The 25,768-nt window shown below is 39.4% G+C and overlaps 1 protein-coding gene across 7 annotated transcripts in view; it reads right to left on the bottom strand.

Moving 5' to 3' along the window:
• LOC137295743 (FERM domain-containing protein 4A-like) overlaps positions 1-25,768 on the bottom strand; it is a 165,664-nt gene that overhangs the window by 100,795 nt on the left and 39,101 nt on the right. For 6 of the 7 annotated variants that reach the window (XM_067827267.1, XM_067827271.1, XM_067827272.1 and 3 more), the window contains exon 1: positions 9,100-10,816. The exons of the other annotated variant lie outside the window; for it this stretch is intronic. In XM_067827267.1, the coding sequence (XP_067683368.1) occupies positions 9,100-9,135 (36 nt within the window). In that variant the 5' untranslated portion in view covers positions 9,136-10,816. Of the gene's footprint in view, positions 1-9,099; positions 10,817-25,768 lie in introns of those variants that run through there. 7 annotated transcript variants of the gene reach the window in all.

The raw sequence follows: 25,768 nt of genomic DNA, 5'->3' as shown, positions 1-25,768 counted from the left end.
TCAGTAGTCAGGTGATAAAGAGGTCTAGTCAGACAGTTCTTGGTCATATTACCTAAACAGCGATAAATCTGTTTAGTCTTAATATTTGGAATTCAAAAGATGCAATCAGGAAGTAACTGACAAAAAAAACTACAGTTTCACTTCATTTTAGTAAAGGCGTTTGATTAATATCCAGATGCTTTTCCATTCAAGGTTCACTACTGCCTGAAGACTATCACAAAATGTTTGATCTTATACATAATTTATATTAACACTATGGTAACTGTAAATAAGAACTAAAGATACATTAACAAAGAGACACTTTGAAGTGAAACTCACATTGTGCCTTTGCATCAAAAACAATACAGATGTATCTGAAAATCTTAATTTACATATGTTATTTGACTGTGTGACAACAACATGGCACACAAAATATTTGATAAGAAAATTAACCTTGTGACGAAATTCTTAAACAAAAAGACGACACTCACAAAAATGGTCCTGAACATGCTCCTAAGGTGTCCACCACAACTGTTTTGAGGCTAGTAATCCTCCACAAGAAAGCATCCCGGACGGAGACCTGTATCTGCTCTACAGGACTGCCCAACAGGACATCACAGTCAGATGGCAGAAACAACACTAATAGAACTACATGTCACTTTATCTCACTCCTGGCTACCACACACAATAATCCTGAGACAGCTGATCCTGATCTGCTAATCCCGATCAGGGCAGCCTGATGTGCGTTACTGTCATCAGTGTGTAGCAGCTGAGAGGCACTACTGGTGGTAGGCCCAGGAGATGACAAACACCGGAATCCTATCACTGAGATATGCTCTAAAGACGTCAGTCCAATTTAGTTCATCATTAAACCTGCTGACACCTGTGGAGAAGTTATATTTCAACTAGACATTGAAATCGAACAATGTTTTTATTCTGACTGATTCATGATGTATCCCCAATTAATAAGTTGTTTAGTCGGATTTGAGTTTGAGTCTGATATCCAGATGGAGGTTTGACAACTGCCATAGTTATACAGTAGTAGGTCAACTTCATTGGAAATCAATACTACCTCTCCTGTGTGAGTATAATGTTGACACAGATTAAATCATCCTTGTCTCTTCAACATGGCATGGATATCAAATGGCTATCACATAACCAATTGATATCACATAACACATCGATATCACACAACCCCGATATGTGACACATGAATGTCACACTATGATGTGGATATCAAAACAAGACATTGGGATACGAACCATACGAACATCTTGATGCATGATATCACATGGACATCTTGAAACAAGGATATCACATGGGCATCTTGATACAAAGATATCACACGGCAGCAGGATACATATCAGAATCCTTCATCAACCTACCTCAACTTGCTATGTCATTGTCCAGTCCCTAATCTATTCAAGATAAGCACTCTACATTCAGCTAGGAGTGTACGCTATGTAATCATAGACAAGTTCAGGAATCAACTGACTGATCAACAAATACTGATAATCAATGGGATCAATCCATGCAGATCTGAAACAAAACAGCTGGACTGTGTATGTGCATGACAACGGCTGCAGATGAAACATGGATGCTCCCATGTTGCAGGCATGTAGTGATTAATGTGACATTCCACTGGCCTCAATAATTGGTGATAGAGCAGAAGCAGATTACATTGTCTCAGAATCTCACTGGTATCAACACTTTAGTCATGCTCTCATGTGAATTCACATAGACTAACAGTGGTCAGATGCAAAGGATGTTACATTTGAGATGACAATTTCTTAGTATACTACAAAATCCAGTACTTTTGGGGTTGGTTTCAATCCAGGATTTGAACCAGTGAGGCAACAAATCACCAGCACACAAAAGCAGCAATCGAACCCACTCAGCCACTTGGCTTCCACGAGAAACTGATAGTCTAAACCATGAACTCTGTGTACACCTCTTCCTGGAAATTGTCCAGATAAGTTTAAGATACTTGTGCATGATATGAGAATAACCCAAACAATCATATTCAGTTCTGTTCACTATTTCACACAAAACATCCATGCAATGGATGCGCACTCTGGATGTGGCTAGCGAATGAAGACTGATGTTCCACATCAATATCTAAAATAACAACGGATTTTTAAAAATAAACCTAACTTGGTCCTGAACTTGAAAAAAGTAGAATTCCTAAAATGAAATTTCAGTCTGCCTACTTGTTAACTTCAGACAATGTATCTCAGGTGGCTGTGAAATGATGGCCTGTTGACCCAGAGGACAGCAGATGTCAAAGATCATGTTTTTTTCTGTCTGTCCCACAGACAAGGGCATAGGTTCAGTTGTTTTTATCCACCTGTCAAAACACACTCACTTGCTGGACAGGTCAGACGTTCACACATTCTTTGAAGTTGGTGCACAGCCAGCTACTGACATGAGTTGGCAGTCAAGTGACTTGAGGTAGACTAGGTGTCTCTGAATCCAATTACGCTTTTATAATTTTCAGCAAACTACACAAACACATGTTTATAAGGTCTCTGTTAACAGCAATGATGAGTGAGTGACTTTAGTTTTATGTTGCACTCTGCAATATTGCAGCTATATGGCGGCGGTCTGTAAATAATCGAGTCTGGACCAGACGATCCAGTGATCAACAGTATGAGCATTGACCTGCGCAATAGGGGACTGATGACATGTCAACCAAGACAGTGAGCCTTACCACCTGATTGCCTTTTGTGGTAAGCCTTGGTTGCTGATGACCTACTCGACCCCAGACCTTCACTTTAACAATCAACTTCATGGAGGTAAAATTTCTTTGGCTGAGGCTCCAAAACAGATCAAATCTCAGTAAGCATTCCGTATAGGCAAATCATCATGCCATTAACTAGTCATCAAACTAAAGCATCCAGGTATTTCCATGATATTTCCATTCAAATAAAGCTTTATTTATAGTATACAGTATTGCCAGAAACCCAATGTCCAAATTCTGCAACTGGGACATCGCAGCATGAAGATCACAAGAAGAATGAATGACCTTGGTTCTCATCCTGCATGTTTTAACCGATTCCAAACCTCGAATCAACCTGTTGGTCTTCAAGAGAAGGTAACATACCAAACACTGGGTGTATTGATGGGCAGCTGAAGCAACATCCGATCTGACTGTGGCAGTCCCATTGCATGAGTGTGATGCCATCAGAAGGTGAAAGTGTTGGAAGACACCTGCATCAACACACTGCTCTCTCTCCTGGGGCAAATCTGTCTTTTACACACTCTCCCACTGCTTCATTAGGGCAGCTGTACTTCCATGTGAGACCTGGTTATCATAACACCATCCGAATAGAAACCTGTATAACACTCATCCCTACCCACACACCAGAGTCTGCACTGAACACCAGATTCTCCACGCACCCATCAATTATCTCCACATACTTTAGGCATAACCTTTATGGACATCTGAGTTTGAATGACTTGAGTTAGTGGGTCTGGTTTTATGCCACTTCTAGGACATTCCAGCAATATCACGGAGGCAGGGGACACCAGAAATGGGCTTCACACCTTATACCCATGTGGGCAATAAAACCTGGGTTTTCATCATGATGAGAGAACACACTGAGCATGAGGCTACACCACTGCCCATTCAGATGAGGCTGGTGACGATCAAAGTCAGTAAGCCATGCTTGTCATAAGCAGCAACTAATGGGATGGTCAATTATTCAATTATTTACAGACTGCTGCAATATGACTGAAATATTGCTGAGTGCAATGCTAAACAATAAACTAAACTTAAACTTAAATGAGGCATACACACTACAGCCTTGTTCATTTACACAACCTATCTGGATATGGTAACTCAAGATCACTTTGATATATCTGGAACAAATTTATAGTGAAACCCTTCTCTTCCTATCAGATATCATCACAGATATTTACTAATCCAGTCAAATTTATTTCCAATTGTTCTGAATTGCATTCAACATGAAATCTGATTTGGGAGATAGCCCAAAATGATTTCTCCCTAGTGGTGATGTTTCATATTTCCATGCGGCTGTTCCCTTTGTGGATCAGGGTATTTCACACTTTTCAGTTTCCATGACAATATGATAAAAGACACAGACAAGGATGACAGTTAACACAGGCCAACAGACAATAACCGAGACAAATGGATTTGGTGAAGCATATTTATTAAATCAGGGGCTGCTTCTACGAAATGATACCAGTACAGAAGGATCACCGAGATTAACAGTAATTACATCATCCTGCTACAGGAACTGGAGCTTCTCATCACTAGGATTTCCAACCTGATACAGCAACTGCTGAATCAGCATATATGTTCCTATTGATCTGCCATTCTGACATAAGTGTACAATATGTGGGAGATTTAACGTCAAACAAGCCATTTTATTGCTCAAGTAGTTTCATCTGGTTATACCACAGCTGATATCAAATACCTCATCCAGTTTTGTTCCAATTAAATGCACCTAACCCTGTCAAGTGCTTGATAAGAGACTTGGGTCACCTACCATTTTAAGCACATGTAAGCCAATCATTATGTGGCCATCTACAGTAAGTGCTCAAGCCAAATACAACCTGATTGATAGCAAAAGAGAAATAATCTCCTGGAAAGTCATCATCCTGTTTCAGACAGTTTCTTGAGCATAGGAGACTGCATTTCTACGTCTGCTCAGTCATCAAGTCCATCACCAACCAAGTCTATATTGTGTCAGGTGTTGTTTCAGCTTTATTCATCATGTACCATCCACAGCATCAAACACTTGCAGCCAACTGCATTGTTTCTAACATTCTGTAAAAAAAAGTACCTTTTCTACTCTCAATGCTTCTGAATCTCTCACGCATGTTGTGAGATATTACTTTCCTTCCTTAATTCCATGTATGTTTGGCTTTGGAGATGGGTTTCAAAGGTCAAGTTGACATGTCACACTTTTATCTGTCATCAAAATCAACTATAAATGCAATGTGAAATTTAAATTCACGGTAACACTGACATAACTGCTTTATTTAAGACTGATCCTGCAAGTAAAAAATTAACTGGCACAAAAAGTTAGTTCCTAACCATGTTATGATTCCTTACTCAATCCTTTCTCGTCACTTTTTCCCTGATCAGATCCATGAATTGATTTTCCTGAACATAAATTTCATGGAGATGTTTCCATTCTCTGCCTGTAAGCTGCTGTGAATAAAGTATCAACAACAAACTGTCTGTAAACATACCTTGAATCATGACATGAGTATCCAAGTAACCAAGTATATCAGGTGGGGTATAATATCATGGCATCCCCAATGTAGTATCATGGCATCCCCAATGTAGTATCATGGCATTCCCCATTGTAGTATCATGGCATCCCCAATGTAGTATCATGGCATTCCCCATTGTAGTATCATGGCATTCCCCATTGTAGTATCATGGCATTCCCCATTGTAGTATCATGGCATCCCCATTGTAGTATCATGGCATTCCCCATTGTAGTATCATGGCATCCCCATTGTAGTATCATGGCATTCCCCATTGTAGTATCATGGCATCCCCATTGTAGTATCATGGCATCCCCAATGTAGTATCATGGCATCCCCAATGTAGTATCATGGCATTCCCCAATGTAGTATCATGGCATTCCCCATTGTAGTATCATGGCATCCCCAATGTAGTATCATGGCATTCCCCATTGTAGTATCATGGCATCCCCAATGTAGTATCATGGCATTCCCCATTGTAGTATCATGGCATCCCCAATGTAGTATCATGGCATTCCCCATTGTAGTATCATGGCATTCCCCATTGTAGTATCATGGCATCCCCAATGTAGTATCATGGCATTCCCCATTGTAGTATCATGGCATCCCCAATGTAGTATCATGGCATTCCCCATTGTAGTATCATGGCATTCCCCATTGTAGTATCATGGCATTCCCCATTGTAGTATCATGGCATCCCCAATGACATGGCATCCCCAATGACATGGCATCCCCAATGACATGGCATCTCTATCAATATGACATTCCCAGTATCATGACATCTTCAGCAACATGGCATCAACAGGATGACATTCCCAATAACACGTCATCCCTTTTTACATGACATGCCCAGTATCGTGACATCCTCAAAAACATGGCACCCATAGAATCATGATATCCCTTTCAATATGACATCCCCTGTATCAAGCATCCTAAGTAACATGAAATCCCTAGTAACATGAAATCCCTAGTAACATTGCATTCTTAGTATGATGACATCCCTAGTAACAGGACAACAGTACCAATCCTATGTAGGGGTATAATGGCAACCCTGATGTGAGTCTCCAGACAAGAACCAGACGTGACATCTGCAAATCAAACTGACTGCATAATAACAGCAATGCAGCACACATTACATTTGACCTTATTATTGAGTGAGTGTCTTTGACCTACAATGATTTATCATCCTCCATCATCTGCCGCAGTGTACACCAGCCCAAGATCATACTGCTGGAGCTAATACAGACATATGATCAGTGGTCACAAGCAAACACGAACATCAAGTTGAGCTCTGCATAACCTAAATATTAAAGGGTATGTCAGTAAGTTCGGTTTTACACCACTTTTAGCAATTTTTCTTGGGGCACCAGAAATGGGCTTCACACATTGTATAGATGTGTGGGATTCAAATGAAGATCTTTATTGTGATGAGCAGGAAAAATATATGACTGGTCATTCTAAAACAGATGCAGTCTGTCCGAGGCAGCTGTTTCTGTGTGTGTCTCAGCTTGTTATTTCTGGGTATGGAGGTTATCCCACAGATAACACAATCTTCAGCCTCTCCTCAGTCAGTTGCTATCCATGTCTGTTCTACTCACTCACAACTGACACACAGAAAACATCAACACACACTGCATCTATATACCTATCTCTGCCACATAAGGAAATAGAGAAAACTTAAATACAGCACCTAGATACAAAGCATGCCAACATCCAATCAGTTCCTCTAAAACATGAGCCATAATAACCATATGGATGAAGACATATTTATCCAACACTTAAACATTTGCCTCAAGCATTACACAATTGAAAACAATGAACGATTCTCTATTTCATTCAAATTTAACATCAGACAGCTTATTCAGTCAAGTGGATTAGTGTAAATTTTTGTCCGTGAGTTTTTCTACTCAAAGTGACCTTAATGGTAAAGAACCTGTGAAGATCCATGTTAGGATTGGTGTACAGCAACCCATGATTGACGTAGGCAACTAACAGGATTGAGTGGTCAGACTCGCTGACTTGGTTCACATGTTACTGCATCCCAACTGCAGACATCCATGATCATGAAACAGGCCATACAATACAACTGGAATGCATGCATGTTAAACAACAAAGAAAAAAACTTCATGATAAAGACAAGAGGAACACCAATAATTCAATGAGCACACTAAGATGGTCTGATAGAAAGAGTCCCTGATTAAATCAGATTTCAGACAATCACCACCAAATGACACACTGTCAACATCTGATGGTCATTACTGAACATCACAAATACTGGATTGCTTCCACACCATGACACCATCACAACTCAAGTACAGAAACGTCAAAACCAGTTTCCACTACGAGCTTGATACCTTCCTAATGTTAACAGCTAACAATGTGTGGTGTTCGTTTCTGGTGTCCCAAGCCGTGATATTGCTGGAATATTGCTAAAAGTGGTGTAAAACTGAACTTCCTCAGTTACACTTTAACAAAACAAAAGACAACTACCACAATTTATTGGTGACTGGTCTCTTGTAAGGAAACTGAACAAGGAAGCCTGACTGTGACACACAATCTCACATTATTCAACACCTTAAATATTACAACAAACATTCACATATTTCACTGAGACACATTCAGGCTCCTGTTTCCTCTATTGCCTTCTCTTTCTTGAGGAAAATGGCTATGAACAAAGTCCTCATCCGTTTATCAAGTGAATTGTTTCATTTCAAATAAATCAGCACCCTGGTGTCATCATGGCACTCAGGTTATTCTGGCTGTTATTTAACGATCTCCATCTCAAGTATCCATATCAAAGTACAGACTTTCTGTTGGTGAAGAACTTGTCATCCAACAATCAGTGAATATACTTTGACAAAATAGCATCAGAATGGAACCCGACCAAAGAAATATCGTTTCGAAAGGGACAACCAATAAAATGTATTGTTTGACAAACTTCTGAAAAGGAAATAATGCGCTGTAATTTCAAAGCAGATCAAAATTTTGAGCACACTATATCGTTTCAATATTTTTATTATCAAGCTCTCCTGAACTCCTTGTCAAACAGGGTAAAAGGCATGAATAATTATTACCCAAAAAAGATATGATGTGTGGAGTAGATCATGAATCTTAAACAGTCTCATTCCTTTTTACACATCACTGCCACAAAATCACTTCAACAATTACCAAGTCAATTTTCTATAGTCCGCTAACCTCATATACCAACCACGCAACATTTGACAACATACATCCTTAGTTTTGTGTACAGACCATTTATTTTCAGCCTTGCAATGCATCTCAATGACATTTCCTCAGTTGAGGCCATCATTCAACACCTACTCCCCATATAGACCAAATTACAACACAGGCTTCTCCGTTAAGCCCTGTGGCAGATTGCCTGCACTAGCTGGTCCACAAATACCTGTTACTACTCCTAAATAGATGACTGACCGACCCTTGCTCGAAGCCAAGTAACAGGCATGTTTAACCGCTGCAGACAGGTTTCTGATACAGGCAAAAGGAGGGGAAATGTTGGTTGTGTCCAACTTGTCCATCTGTCACTTCAGGCTAATGCATATTTATGATAACTGGGATAAAACACTGTGTCCCTCTGATTTTGACGTGTGTTGAACTAAGAAGTTTTTCACTTGAATCTAAAAACATGAACCCTTCTTGAGAATTTCATACATGTAAACTGAATTTTTAACCGATAAATAATGAAACCTGGACAGTTACAAAAACTGAAATTACTTCTAAAAACAAATTTTTCATGCAAATGTTATTTCAGCAGTGTTTTAAAAAAATATCACAATGTTTTCAAATTTCAAATTTGAATCTCACCCAACTGCAAAGGGATCAAATGACAAATAAACATATGAATTCCGTCTGAAATCTTACCAACAAAAGGCGACTAGCGCGTCTTCGAAGCGTCATTGTTGTAGGTGAGTATCCAACAAAGTAGTGTTCAGCTTGAACAGCGGACGTTCATCTCCATCCCATCTGCATCCTGTCATCATCTCAAGCAGGAACCAGGCTCAGCATCAGGATATTTGTCACAAACTTCATCTTCCTCTGACACAATGCCTCTTAGTATCCTCAACCCTTTCTTGCACCGTAATCTTCCTTTTAGTATACTGGTCCACGTCACACACCGATATGCACCAGCAATTACACTGTGTAACAGTACTAAGTGACCACTCACCAACTCACTTGCTTGTCCACTTAATTGACTGGACTCAATCGGTCTATCAGTGTAGTCACGATCCAGTTATACAAGTTGTAAAAGCAAACTTCATCACAATTCATCATCGGTCTCAATCACTGTTATATGAGAAATATTTCCAAGCAGTGGCTATATGAGCTGGTGACAGAAATGACAGCCAGAATCCTTACATGGCAAAATGTGCAACATGTTGCTGACATATTGATAACATCATAAGCTATATTTGCCTCAGCACAAAACTAAGGACAAACTGTGACCAATAACACTATTGAACAGGGAAGACCTTGAGCACATGTTTGTCATAAACCATAGCAGATCCTACTTCAGATTTCTTCATCCACACTGATTCGGAGACAGACCTATATGCCAATCCCGCTCTTCCGATGAATCCCTCCCTGTAATTAATTACCTACAGCGGAGATCTCCCCAGCGAGGTTGATACGTCTTTCCAGGTGTCATATCACTGTAAGCCTACCTATCACAGCAACACACCTCCAGCCTCCTTCTCTTTCATCAGTCCTCATATGATGAAGCACAGAATGAAAAACAAATATGTCAACAAGTCTGTTGCACTGGTTCTCACGGATGTGTTTGACAGTCGTAACCTAACCTCTCATGTATCAATGCAACAGTACTCCACCTCTGATTCATATCCTAGTGTAGACAGGTATGTTGGCGTCAATAAATATGCTGTAAAACTCACTAAACCGTAACTGTACCTATGCAGGTACTGTAAATCAGATTGCACTGCCGGGGTGAGAAGAACAGTCACTCTGTAATGGATGTCATAATGGCAGGCCCTCAACCTCTGTTATTTCACACACTATTATTCCCAGGGTGAAAAAATGTCAGACGTGATTCCTCACTTGTTTTTGCCCCCAAATATCAAATGCATTACAAAGTCAAAAGCAATCAGCTAATGCCTGTCACACACACCATTGAGCTTCCATCGCAATGATGAAGTTGTCTGTAAAACTTGCTCCATCATATGTCCTCTGTGATTGAAAGATTCACATCGTCTTTACCCTAACAGCAAGTGGGAGACACACGCCTACCACCTGTACACTGCAACAGACAGCCTCCGTACCGTACCACAGCTTGCCGCTCTACTGCTCTCAACCACTTGTTGAATTCAAAAAGGAAAACACAGGAAAAACGTAGTCAATAACGACTTCCACAGTTGGCAAGACTGAGAGGGGAGCACTGGGTCGTAGGCACAGCACTCTTCCTCAAGGCGTTGCCAAAACTCACAGCCCAATTTAGCCAAACCAGGATAAATTAACAGTAAAAAGTGATCGTGTATTCTCAATGCTACATGTTCAAGACCCAGCTAGCAGACATTCTGCTCCAGTGAGGCAGAAGAACTGGATGATGTTGAAGCAGTTTATGTATGTAAAATGGCTTCAGGTTATAAATTTCCCATTGTCATTACCAGCACAGAGTCTGCCCTGGACAAGGAGGTCAAGCTTTGTGTGGTCTCACACCTTCCACCTTGGCTAAACTCCCTACAAGTTTTCTCCATTCAATACTTGCATAATACTATAACTGACTAAGCTTCTCAGGCCTTGTCTGATATTTCATTAACCAGAGCATGCCAGCTTGACCTAAACTGCATCCATCATGAACGATGGACACTTCTCAACCAAGACAAAAAGGTGACTTGAGTTGATATGCAAAACTGTATCAAAAGAATGGCAGTACATTGATGTACAAGTACTTGAATATATTGGTTCCTTAATGTGTAAGTTGGGACTATTGCAAGGGCCTTTTGATTCTCATTCTTATTTTTTAGTTTGTTCCATAAGTTCTTGAAAGTTTAATATTGTCGGTATAATTTCAGTCACATTCCAGTCAAACAATTTATAGTATGAATTACAGTACACCACTTTTCGCAATATTCCAGCAATATCATGGCAGGGGACACCACATGAGGAATCAAACCTGGGTCTTCGTCATAACATGTAAACGCTTTAACCATTAGGCAGCTCCACCATCCTAATATAGTATGAAGACAAAAAGGTTAAATTAATTGTAAATCAAAAAGGTTCTAAACTTGTTAAAACCAGACCAAAAAGAACTTGATCTTAGTAACAGGGCCCTCATGAACAGACCAACACAAATAATCAGTCCGAATCATTCGCTGTATGTTTGCAGCACTTACTCTGTCCTATAATGTTATTGAACTTTGCCTACATCCACAGAACCTTTTCTCATTTATCAAATCAAACCTTGAAGGTTAAACTTTAAAATATCAACAGAATCATGTTTCATCACCAATCAATATGCAAGCAAGATCACAATGTCATATACGACACGACACAAAACTAATCAGGTCCTGAAGGCATCGTGCCACATTTATCTTTGTCAACAGGTTGTCTTGATGCATGATTGATCCATAGCAACTCTTTCTCTCTCTGCATTACCTATAATCAGACTCAGCCCCAATCCAAACCAATATTTGCCTTTTACAAATGTCTTTTGCATTCATGATAATGTGGAAATGTGAGCCCAAGGGTAATTTATACATCTGAAAGTTACATTAGTGTAGATCTTGCTAACAGTGAAACCTTGCTAATCCAGACACTATTAATTCTAAAACATGGTTAGTCCAGACATCAGTAATCTGGACACTTCTTAACTCTGGACACCATTTATTTGGCTACTGAATGAAGGATGCTTACTTCTGGTAACCATTGCTGGTATGCACAATTACAATACTGTGTAATTACAATACTGTGTAATTACAATACTGTGTAATTATGGTTCACCAATCCAGTATTTATTGGTCTTGTTGAGAATATTACTGCCAAGATTAATGGCATTTTGCTGTAAACAAGCTAAAAATCTTTCAACTTCTCCGAACAACTTCTAATCAGGCCTCAAAATCAATACCCACAACTCCAAAAACTTTACAAAAACATCCTGACATAAATCACAAATGAATAATTTCAAATGACAAAACAACTTATCATCAAACCAAGTGTTGTGAATTAAAATAACATAACCTCAATGAAACACAGATTATCATACCAATTTCCTTAACAGCGATGTAATATGCTTCTTCCCAACGAACAATGAAGCCTGCCAACCAGTAAGTGGGATAGGGCAAGATAATGTAACAGATAATGAAACAGTCTCGAGCATGCAATAATTGAGCATCTTGCCTCCTATAGTGTGCTGTCCAGATGGACATCGATGTCTAGCCTAGGGCCGTGCAGGTAGAGATCAAACACGCCACAGATGGCCCAAGTAGACAACACAAGTTACAAGAAGAACAAAGAGATTCCTTCATCTTTACGATCACTGCTTCAGACCCTCAGGATGAACATGTTTTATTATCCAAACTTGATTTGAAGGACACATAAAGCCTTGAGGAAACAGAAATTGTGTCACAGCAGCTGTGAGGGACTCTTTTCACTGTGGAACTTTAATAAAATATAGAGGATCCAGGTATGAAAGGCAGATTCAATTAAATTTTGCCACTACATTTTTTGCAAGAAAATAATTAAACGACAGATGCAGCTGAATTTACCCCACGTTGACACATTTAGTGTCAGTGGTATTTTGAAATTGTTGTATATTTGTCAAGACTACAACAAAAGACAAAATCAAATTTGGGAATATTCAATAAATTGCCATATTTCATGTTTTTGCATTCAGTTGATTAACTGCATGTCTATTTCAACTGCAGGCATTTTGTAGGATATACACAAACAAAAGAATTAACTTTACCATTATCCATATATTGTTATTAAAATGTCCAATCCATTCAAACACAATGTAAAGTTGCAGATAATCTATCCCCAACTTTAACTATACTTTGCATAAAAGCAACCCGTTTTAGGGGTTTATTTCGCAACTCTATTTACCAATAACATGGATAAAGCAAGGTGCCATCTCGATTCTTATGAGTGAAGGATATGTCAAAACAAGTAAAACATTCCAGTAATAATGCTATATAATTTAAGTAATCAAGTCTAGGGTAGACACCCAGTGGTCAATAGCATGAGCACATTTTCTTGTAAGACGAGATATAATAAATCAAAACAACTTATCACCAATTGATCTTGACTTCAGTGAACTCATACAACAAACACAAGGTCCTGAGGACCTACAACCACTATTTCCCAAGGGGACACACTGACTTACAAGCACTCCAGAAATTACTCACCATTCAAACCACAATGTTACAGCTACCACACATATAAAGACAAAACGACAATATCTCAACAAAGAACAAAGTCATGTCAATGAACCCCAGATACCTGTCAATTGTTTCCTGGCCACGATCTGTATCACGACTGTGGCCCGAGGTCACTTATTGTGTACAGTTCCCCTCTACATTCCCCTAGCTAACCTATAACACTGTCCCTACAGCTCTTGTCCTTGCGTGACCGGTACAACTACAATGTCAACACACCATGTTTAACAATGGCAGATTTAGCCCTGACTCATACCACACAGCCCACCCTCCTCTCACACATGCCAGAACACTGGCCAATGCAAGAGTACATTTACACACGACATAACTGATTATGAAATGAAAAAAAAAAAAAAAATAACAAAAATGTCTGACTCGCAATTCATAAATTATCACGTGACCTCAACTGGCATCTTTGGCGAGAGAACGTATGTTTTATTTAAGCTTTTAGCAATATTCCAGCAACATCACAGTGGGTGACACCAGCAATGGGCTTTACTCGGGGTGTTAAACTCGGGTCTTTGTCGTAACGGGCAAATGCTTTAACCACTAGGCTACCCCACCGCCCATCTTTTGCAAAAGCTCTTAGTACTAACATCAAGGACTAGGATAGAGAACTTTGACAATGGGCCATGTATCAAAAGTAAACTTCCAAATTTTAATGCGCAAAATAGCCCAAGCACCCTGCCTTTCCATATCCCTGTAACATATTGATTATCCATACTGATATTTCTCCACAAACAAACACAGAGATTTCAGTCAGTACTGATGTCTTTGTGCACAGGTGACAAAGTGGATTGGATGGTCAAGTTTTGTGAATGATACACATCAGCATATCCCAAAATTGCTCCATCGAGAGTAAATTACTTACCAGTCATGATAACGCTGCTATAGTGCTGAGGGTGATGCTGAACAAAATATTTTATAAAACAATTCTTTACAATTTACTTTGGGCTTTGTATTAGTTGTTCAGGTCACAAAATATAGAGGTTCATAGACAACACATCACATTATACATCCCAGTTTTGCTAATGTTGATGTATGATGACAAACATATTCTGCCAGAGAACTGCAATATTTACACCAGGGAAATGCTATCTGACAAATATTTACAAAGCAAGTACAAAGCTATGCACACTCCATGACCTCAGTACAACTTATCTCAGTGAACTTCACATTCCTGACTGGCAATTCATCAGTATATTTAGGAGTGTAGTAAGTGAATTGTTTTATCACAACTGCAGCTTTACACCATCACAACAGCTTCTAGGTTCTATGGGACCAGAGGAATCATCGTAAGTTGTGGTCACATACTTTACCTGTATTAGTGGTGTATGGGTTCACATTCCTTTTACCAATATTCCCGCAATATTCCCGCAGTATCACACCAGCAATGTGCTTCAAGCATTGTGTCCAAGTGGGAAACACAACCCAGGTCTTCGGCATGATGAGCGAACACTTTAACCACTAGGCCACCCCTAATGTGGATGACCAATGGCCAGTACACAACTGATGCTGTCATAGTCAGTGTCATACACTGTAGCTAGGTTGCGATTATAACTGTCACTTACTGATGTAGTATGTCATGGTCATACATGGTGTCCTTGTCAGAGCTCAGTCTCTTGGAACAGCTCCTACTCATGTTATTACAGTCACAGTTTCATGTCTGTACAAAATTCAAAAACTCCACTTGCTCTCACACATAAAGAAAATGAAAAATGCAGTCACACATTCCAAATGACTGCCAGCATTTTAATGTGTAGATCCGATGGTCAAAACACAGCTCCTCAAATTTAGTTATTCATATACCAATCAAGACAAAGGCTAAATAACACCTCTCTATCCTCCTTGCATGGCATGTCTTCTATTGAGGCGATTGAATGGCAGTCAAAAAAGCAATAATAACCAAGCAAAAAGTTCTATTTTCATGACACAAAACAAATTATGGTTACAAATACCCTTCACAATACCAAAAGGTTTTGTGAAAATTTACTGGAATCTTAAATTACATGACATGCAAATGAAACCATCGACTTCTGCAAAACAGCATATAGATTCACCAAAACCATACCAAACAAGAATACTGACAAAAATAGCTTCCTGTCGACGGGAATCAAAATACACATACTCAAACCAATTGATTTCTCGCATCTGTCAATTTTCTAAAGCAATGATGAATTATGAGATTGTAACCCATTCGTAAACCCAACACCATAGACATCAAAGCAATGACTTCATGCTGACTTAGTACCTCTCCTAACAACCACTCTGTAGATTTATTCAAACCAAACAAATCACATATTCCCTATCCATATATCCAAACATCACAAATTCTCTAGCAATCAGGTTACAGGAGAATTCAAATACAGCTCTTAAAAAATCAAATTACACCGGCATTCACCAGCTGATTGAAAACAGGTGCCAGCAACACGTAAAGGGAAACAACTCTGTACTGACTATCTCAAATATTTCCCAGTTGAAAATGCCACCTGGGTTCAAACAACCCAAACTGTACGTAACCTGATTGGCTGATTTGAAAAGTACATGGCACCAGATTACACAAGGAGAATGTGAGTACAAAACATGTAAAAGTTTCAACCCTAACCCTGAGATCTTGATCACAGCAAGGAATTTGCACTTTCTGATCCCATTATCTATAGCTTATTACCTATGTCAGGGATTTTACAGCTTAGGATGACAATATCACTGAAGAAGCCCTATCATAGTATTACTACATGGTTAATTCAGGAAAGCCCAGAGTTGACGGTAGACTTGCCAAAATGCTGTCATCCTGGGTCCCGTTTCACAAAACTCTCGTAAGCCTAAGATCTCGTAACTTGTCTCGTAGCATTCCTACCTCCTATACTGTAACATAGCAAGTAGAAATGCAGCGAGAGAAGTTACGAGATCTTAAGCTTACGAGAGTTTTGTGAAACGGGGCCCTGTACCAGGTTTAGCACTGCATGAAGGACATCAACAAGCAGACCAACACTATAGTCAGTGCTGCCTAATATAGAACATGGCTTGGTTGTTTTATAATGCCGCTCTCAGCAATATTCCAGCTATATGGCCATGGTCTGCAAATAATCAAGTCTGGACCAGGCAATCCAGTGATCAACGGTATGAGTATCAGCCTATGCATGTGGGATTTGATGACTAGTGCAGGGGTGGCAACAGGATATCTATTTTCAGCTGAAAAATTAATATTGCCCATTCTAATAGGGGAGTTGAATTAATCAACATATGTCATATTTGGGATTTCACTTTCTTAGTAAAGTACAAATTCTAGTACTTTTTTCGGTTGAGTCCCATCCGGGATTCGACCCCGTACTAAGAAAGTGAAATCCCAAATATGACATATGTTGCATTTGACCACTTTCTAAATGGCATCGTGTAATCATTGAATTAATCAGTTTGAAATAAAATAGGCAGAAACCAACGGGTCAGTGGAAAATTGACACTCTTGCATGACAACCAAGACAGCAACCCTGACCACCTGATCCTGTTAGTCAACTCCTACAACAAGCATGGGTTACTAAAGACCAATTCTAACCGGGATCTACACAGGTCACCGGATATATAAGCTGCTGGTGGCCTGTGACAGGCTTGATGTATCACTGCTATGTTTAGGTTATTCTGGGACCTACACTGAGGAACCATTGCACTGGGTGCACCTACTGCATCCTACACTGAGGAACCACTGCACTGGGTGCACCTACTGCACCCTACATTGAGGAACCATTGCACTGGGTGCACCTACTGCATTCTACATTGAGGAACCATTGCACTGGGTGCACCTACTGCATCCTACATTGAGGAAACACTGCACTGGGTGCACCTACTGCACCCTACACTGAGGAAACACTGCACTGGGTGCACCTACTGCATCCTACACTGAGGAACCACTGCACTGGGTGCACCTACTGCATCCTACATTGTGTAAGCACTGCACTGGGTGCACCTACTGCATCTTACACTGATGTACGATGAATGGCAAAATGCTGCCATGGCATTTTCAACATGCACAGCTTGCACTGCACATATAGTCTGTCATACAGACCCAGAAGTAAATATATCCAAGAAAGCCCATGCAAGTCTAGAAAATGTGGCAAGTCTAGATTCCTTAACTTCAGAAAATGAAGAAAGTTTCAGGGTTCCATTTCATTATATTATTTTTTTTCACTATGAATGTTTTTTCAGTAAAATATGTTCATTTCAGAGACTAGTTGTATACTGCTCAGAATACAAATGCAGAAAAAAGGTTAATTTAATAAATAAAACATGAACATTCTGTGATAGTGGATAGCGTGGACACACTGATTTCTACCAGGTTATAATTGGTGTTGTAGCAACCCTTTCTTGTCTTTAGAGGCAAGTAACAGGAACAGGTGGTCAGGCTTGCTGACTTGTTTGAAATAGCATATCCCAAGTGCGTAGATATATGCTCATGCTATCAACCACTTTGTGTGAAGTCCATATCTGGTGTCCCCTGGTGTGAACTACTGGAATATTGCTGAAAGTGATGTAAAACCATACTCACTTACAGTTGATCACCGGATTGTCCGGTCCAGAATCAATTATATACAGATTGCTACCATACAACTAGGATATATAGCTGAGTGCTGTGATAACCAGCCAACTAACCACTGATTTCTAAAAACTAACCATTATCATTTGCTTGCATCATCACTCAATATTGATTTCAACTGAAATTCATCATTGTTTTGCTTCTACAAGATCTCTCCCATTTCAGGACACCTTCACCTGTTTGGAACAGAATTCTGGTTCTCTCAAACATATCAGCTCTTGTGAGAGGGAAACGAAATCCTGACTGGGGCAGGTTCTAAACACTGATGAAACCCACAAGTGCAGGTGTGGTGCTGACAGACTGAGGAGTATAATCAGGACAAATCTGCAACTTAAAATCATTGGATCCTGGCCCAGGTAAGGGATGCAACCTTGCACAGCTAATTGAATGCTTCAGACAGCAGGACCACCCATGGTCTCTGGCAAATTTGAATTAGGCAACTCAAACAATGTCAAGTTTTTATCAAACACATCAAACAAGCAATAACTGATCCCATGAACATTGAGGTAATATACACAGAGCACAACGTCTAGACGAAGAAGTTAGCTGCAAGCCACTCAATGGCCATCATCTCAATACTAACACTGCAAATCTTTATTGAGTATGGAGCAGAACTGGTCTGAGGATGTGACTGTGTTGTTTTATTGCTCAGTTGGCAATATTCTGTTATGAATGACACTGTATATGCAAATCAAACTCTGGTGGAGTGAGTGAGTAAGTGAGTGAGTTTGTGTTTGTGTGGCGGTGGTCTGTAAATTATTGGGTCTGGAGACAATTCAGTGATCAACAGCATGAGCATGAATCTGCGCAACTGGGAACTGATGACATGTGAAAATCAAGTCAAGGAGCCTGACCACCTGATCCTGTTAGTTCCTTCCTATGACAAGCACACTTGCCTTTCAGTGGCAAGCATGGGTTGCTGAAGATCTATTCTACCCCAGGTCGTCCTGGGAACCATGCTGGAAAAGTGGTTAACAGCAAGAGCATCAATTCACATGGAAATACAATCAGCTCCCACAATGTAACCACCCACACTTTACAAAGGTAATAATCATCCTAAAAGAAATAAATGATCTATATTGAGACAGTTAGGAATAATTGATGTTTAACACCACAGTCAGCAGCATTTCCAGCCATATGTCAGTGGCATCAAGTCAATGTTTCCTGGACCTGACAACCCAGTGATCAATGTTGTGAGCAGCGATACATGCCATCAAGTTACAGTGACACCAAGTCATCAATCCTGTCTGTCAAATCTGTCTGTTCACCTCTTTCGACCAGCAGCATAGGTTGCCAAGGACCTCATAATTCTAACCCAGAGCCCTGCTGTAGTTTCTAATCAGAACACAGTAAACCCATGCTTCAACACTGACTTTTGACTAGCACTACAAGCACTTTGTGGAATGGGGTCCTGAATCCAGACAGGTGATATTGTCTAAAGTACGGATGACGGTTTTCTAACAATTAATATTACATCCTCATATCTGCAGCATAAAGACCAGAATATCATCATAATTCTGTCAAAATATTAATATTTTTGACTTTATCCCATGTTTCCAAATGTGTAGTCCTAAAGGTCTTCTTTAGTAATATAGGAATCTAGGGACCTCCATACTAAATCGTTAACTTTTTATACAATAGTCACTGATTATCATGTTTAATTTCAAGCACAGATCAACATGATGAAAGCTGGGAAATTTCAGTCAAATCCTTCACAACTTCCACTGGGCATTGTGCTAAATACTATGTAAACAGATGGGATAACAAATACTAACAAATTAAACTCCAGGACATCAAATATGAAGTGCTTATTACTCCTAGCAATCAATGGCATGAACATAATTCTCACAACAGTTATAGCCAATGATAATCCACATTTCTGATGACATGTCTCAAAACTGCTAAATTAATGAACCAAGTTTCCCATGGGCATAAAAAACATTCAGACTAATGGCTTTTTCCCAGTTTTTACTCTGTTTAGATCTGAACCAATAATTAGTCGACTGGAAATCCTGACCCATTTCAGCCCAAACACCATTTCTGATACATTTCAGCTCTATTGTCTACTAAATAATTTTTCCACGAGCTGGCAACTTGCTTGTTCTAGTAATTGAAAACATAAATCAATTAATCAATTTTGTTGTACTCTGTGTGTGAAATGGTTTGCTGAACAAGGTCACGTCTCAACAATTACACTACCAACCCACATCATGGAAACAGTAGTCAGGGCGTTAATAAGAAATCTATGAAAACACAAAAACACATATTCTAAATTGTGAACATCTAATTGTGGCATAAGATCCATGAAACTGCCAAAGGACCGAATCGGATTTGCATTTTTATCAATACTGCATTTAATGGTGTGAAAATGCAACCTTCGATTTAGCTGTCCTGGAAGTTCAATGACTGATTTTTTTTTGACGCAGTGTACCCCTTGAGATCTGTGTTCTTAGGGTTCTATTGTATCTGCTCTCATGGACACGAACCTGGGGACAACTCAAGTGCTCCTTCTGAATATTCAGCTCTGTGTCTAATTGATTATTACCTCATTTAGTCTTAGAGTAACTAATAGCTTGACAGTGAGTGAATGAGTTGGGTTCAACAGTGATGTGAAGAGTGCTTTAGTGGTATGAGGTTCAGGGTAGAGGAAGTCTTGAAGCGGGGCAGGTCTCAGAAACCCAGGAGCTAGGTAAGGTGGGTGCTGAAATACCATCAAACATCAGAGTGAACAAGGTTTTATGTAACTTTTAGCAAAATTCCAGCAATATGACGGCAAGGGAAATCAGAAATGGGTATCCCATGTGGGGCAAGGGTTCAAAAATATGTTGAAAAGCCACTTACCACAGGACAAGTAACTTCAAGAAAGTAACTTGTCCTGACTAATTTTCCACTTGCCCTGATTCTATGACAAAATGCGTGATGTTAATGTTTACTGGACTATTTATCGAGGAGTGATAATTTCACTTTCTACTACCTCTACTATATTATTATTGCAAACTTAAATAGCTTCATTGTGAGCAGATATGAAATTAAATCCAAGATTAACTGCAGTTTGAAACCATAAGTGGAAATTATCTAGTAGTCCACGGACAAGTAAGATACCATTATTTGATTGCCCGAAATGAAAACTGACTTGTCCTTAGTATCAGCCAATGTTATTTTTTAATCCCTGAAGGGAATCAAACCCTGGTCTTTCGGCTGATGAGCAGACGCCTTACCTAGTGCTCTACCCTACTTCCCTAAATATATCAGAACACAAGTTGGGTTTGACAGCAGTTTGAAAAGTATTGTAGTAATATCAGCTTCATGGTGGAGGAAACCCAAGTGTGATGCAGACATCAGACCTTTACCACTCTGTGAAAGCCAGCAGCTGGGGAGGTGTTGTCATACCTGGACACAACAGAACATAAGGTCTTTGGCATACCTGAAGCATACCTACTGGGCGCATACCTATCCCATCTGGGACTCCATTATTAACTTTATACACATCTCTGTGGTAGTGCCTTTCATCTACAAAAACAATGAATGCATCAATTCTAATCATTGTCAGAACAGTTATCCATAATCACTAGGAATCACTAAATACATGAAATTGAATATATTCCCCAGAGATGAATAGTAGATGAACTATGTCATTCAGGGAGACAACACATGGTTTCCTAAAGGACACAATGGTGCAAACGAACCTTGCAATTATGAGAGGTCATCTGGGTTTGTTGGAATAGTACTATAGTACAGATTCCTAAACTTTGACCTCTTCACATTTGGGTTCTTAAGTTTCAATGACTATCAACAATTATTATCAGAAATAACTTTGCATGTAATCTTTGACACAAGTTAAGCAAAACTGCTTGGAGAAATGTTTTCCAGAAGCTTCTCCTCATCTTAAACACTGGGTTTTCAGAAGCTTCTACGACTGAAGACAATTCTCAAAATTTGTGACCACTTAAGCAAAACTTTCGCTTGGTGGTATTTCGAGAAATTACATCAAATACTCCCTATGTTTCATACTGAAACCCTCTGACAGGAAACAAAGTGATATTGAGATAATTTCCATTCTAAACATCAAAATATACTGCTATGGTTTTATAAATGTATGCTGACTGTATTGCTGCATTGGAGAACCCAATGTTGAAGTTGTCCATGATCAATGGTCTTGTTCAAGCTGTCAAGCTGAGATGAGTCATACACATGTGACATAATGTTATAAAATACACTGCTACATCAAAACAGATGGACAGGTTTGACAGTTGTTTCATGCAGCACTCAGCAAAATTCCAACTGTATGGCTGCAGTCTGTAAATAATCGAGCATGAAACAAACAATCTGGTGACTAACATCATGAACATCAATATACTCACTGGGATTTTCTGACATGCATCAAAAAAGTCAGCAAGCCACAACAGTCACCTTTTAAAACCAACATGGGTTCCTGAAGCTCAGTTTTAACCCAGACATACAAATAATATATATTCATTATCAATTCTTAAGTAAATCATGAAACTGAATATGTTTATGCATTTTTAATTAACACGGCAGCCAAACTTCACCAGATGAAACTGGCATTAAAGTTCGAATAACCCAGCCTTGTCCAGGTGAAAAACCTTCTGCCCTTTTAAGTCAACCTTAATTTGATCAAAGGACGTTGATCAATCCTGTTTGATAACATTACAATAACATTGACAATAGCCTTGATGAATTAAGTCTGTTCCATGGAGACACAAAGACATTCCAATTATAATGGAGAACGTGATCCAGGCCAGGGGTGAAGTTGATCCTATCAGTATGGTCCGACTTAGCATGTCCTGAACTATAGTTTGTAGAATATATATGAGGAAAGGCGTTTATCAACACCACTCACTAAGTAAATGCAACTTGCTACCCATTTGAACCAGGTTACCTCACAAAATTTCACAAAATTCATCATATCCCATATTCAGGTCAATTTCAGAACTACTGTTTTCCATGCAGCAAAATCTAAACAAGATCCTTTTACAATTGTGATACTTTTGGGTACAAATATGTTCAGTTTGATCCAACATAAAAGGGAGTAACTAGCATTTTGACAGAGACAGGTCATGTTCCAAGGTAAATTACACGGCACTACCATGACGCACACCTCTGATACAACCTCACTTTGATCTGGAAGGCAAGAATGTACAGCCATAATGAAATAGATACTTTATCAACATTTCAAACTTAGCAAGCAATGCACATATTTGTTGGACCTCAACAAGGAGGTAATATTATCGATAAAACCGTTTAAAGCCAAATTCTGTGAAACCTGAATCTGTTTCCAAACTAATTCTTAATGAAGCAGAACTACAGTTTCAACATGTAAGCCACCAGAGGCGAATGTTCCAGTAAGGGAAGACGCTATTGGAATCTCTTATCACCTCAAACTGAAACTGATTGTCTACAAAGGAGAACAACAAAATACTTCACACTTGGCATGATCGATAACAATGTTTAAGAAGGGAAAATTGAATAGGGATTGTCTTATCACAGCTACCTCTACCTATTGTCCATAAATGACAAATACAAATGTTTCACACTTCAACATGTTTGCTAAGAACAATGTACACATCATTCCTCAAGCCTTTATCAATGAACCAAACACACTAGGATGACATGTTAGTGAGACCTGGACTCCAGCTTTTATTGCTCTCCTTGACAAGTTCAAACAATCATCATATGTCTACTGTCCTGTCATTCTCAAAAGCTTTCTTCAGCCATATTTAATCACAACTGTAGAGCCATGATGACTAAGGTCAGTCCGCTGCTCGGGGCCAGGAATTCACTGCTTGACCATAGAACAAACTAACGATTTACACTGTAAGCAATAGAAGCTTGTACACATATTGAGCTAAAACAAGATGAAGAAAGGACTCCCTTGAGTCTTTTATCCTTTATAAGCCATGCTTCAGCAAATAAATGTGTCTTTCATTCTAAGTGGCGAGATAAGCCAAGGGTTTTTGGAATTCTCCTACGTGAAAGGAAAGAAAATCTTGCCCCGTGCTAGTTCTTGCCCTCCAGGTATATCAATATGGAGAGATGGCAATGTTTGAACAGATAAACTTCAATAGCCCCCATCTTCAACCCCACTTTAGAGTGTTTGACCTGCTGTCTCTCATGGCAGTGATGGTGATGGCACTCTACTGACAAAATATATTCATGAAAAGACTGTTTGGGACAACATCATGAATTTGTTTTATCTGTTTGGCAGGCCCTTTTATCAGATATGTGAGCAATAACACTATACATGCATTCAATGATAAAGCTTGACCAAATGCCATCCAGCCAACGCCATCTGGTGGACTGGGCAGTATACCTGTTATATATCGAGAACAGTGCTGATAACAACTATCATCTCCATCAGAAATACACTGAGATGTGTACAGTCATCAACATGCACATAAGTCATTGTTAAGTATGAATATATCTACATGCTCTGTTGATATGACAGTGATGTCACAACGGTTCTAGGCAACAAACAACGAATAATCCATGTGAGGCCCTTGGTTAATAATCAATGGCTGCTCTCATCCATCAAAATCATTTCTAGCAATAGTGGGAGGGTATTGAATGAGTGAGTGAATGAGTCTGAAAGTCAGTGAGTGAGTGAGTGAGCGAGTGAAAAGGGTACACATGAAATAGTGATGCCAGAGTAAAGTGATAGGGTAGAGAATAAGTGAGTAACAAGACAATAAAAATAAACATGCCTTCCTTGATAACACTTAATGACTACGTCCAGTCATTGCCATCAGCAGTATCCATATATCAAGACCAGGGCTGACGAAACTCCATCACAAATGCACTGAGACCTATAAAGTCTGCAATATGCACATCAGCCACTGTTAAGCATGAATACATCTACATGCTTTGTTGAATCAGAACTGAAGTCACAATGGTTGAAGGTATGGAACAATTCGTAATCAATGAGCTGGCAATGTTTCACACTCATTTTTTGCAGCATCATAAATGGAATTCAAGTATGCACTTCACAATTTGAATCCATTGAGGGCACTGGAACCAGATATTTTCTGGACAACCAAACTGAACAAACAGGATCAAACAGTTGTTCACATGGGAGTAAAACAGTGCTAAACTACCTTTACAATTACCAGAGAGTAATTTTGGTCACTGACTCTTATTGGTTCTAGTTGCTTGTAACCTTGGACATGGGCCAGTCTTCTGTTACAAGTCAACATGGACGAGATAGTCCCTGAAAATATGTGATGGGGAACCAAATAACAACATTTGATTGATTGACTGCTTGTATTTTAATGTCATACCCAGCAATACTCCAGCCATATGCTGCAGTCTGTAAACAAACAAGTCTGGGCCAGCAATCCAGTGATCAACAGCATGAAGATCAATCTAGGCAATTGGGATACAATCAGTTGTGTCAACTAAGTCTACAATTCCGTCCAGATGATCCTGTCAGTCGCCTCTTATGACAAGGATGGGATAATGAACACCAATTCCAACCTGGATCTTCAAGGATCACTTTTGAAGGAAAGGAAGGAAAATTGAGACTTGCTTCATTTACGGC

The sequence above is a fragment of the Haliotis asinina genome, chromosome 9, assembly GCF_037392515.1.
Source record: "Haliotis asinina isolate JCU_RB_2024 chromosome 9, JCU_Hal_asi_v2, whole genome shotgun sequence".
NCBI lineage: Eukaryota > Metazoa > Mollusca > Gastropoda > Lepetellida > Haliotidae > Haliotis > Haliotis asinina.
This window is presented reverse-complemented; position numbering and strand designations above follow the sequence as displayed.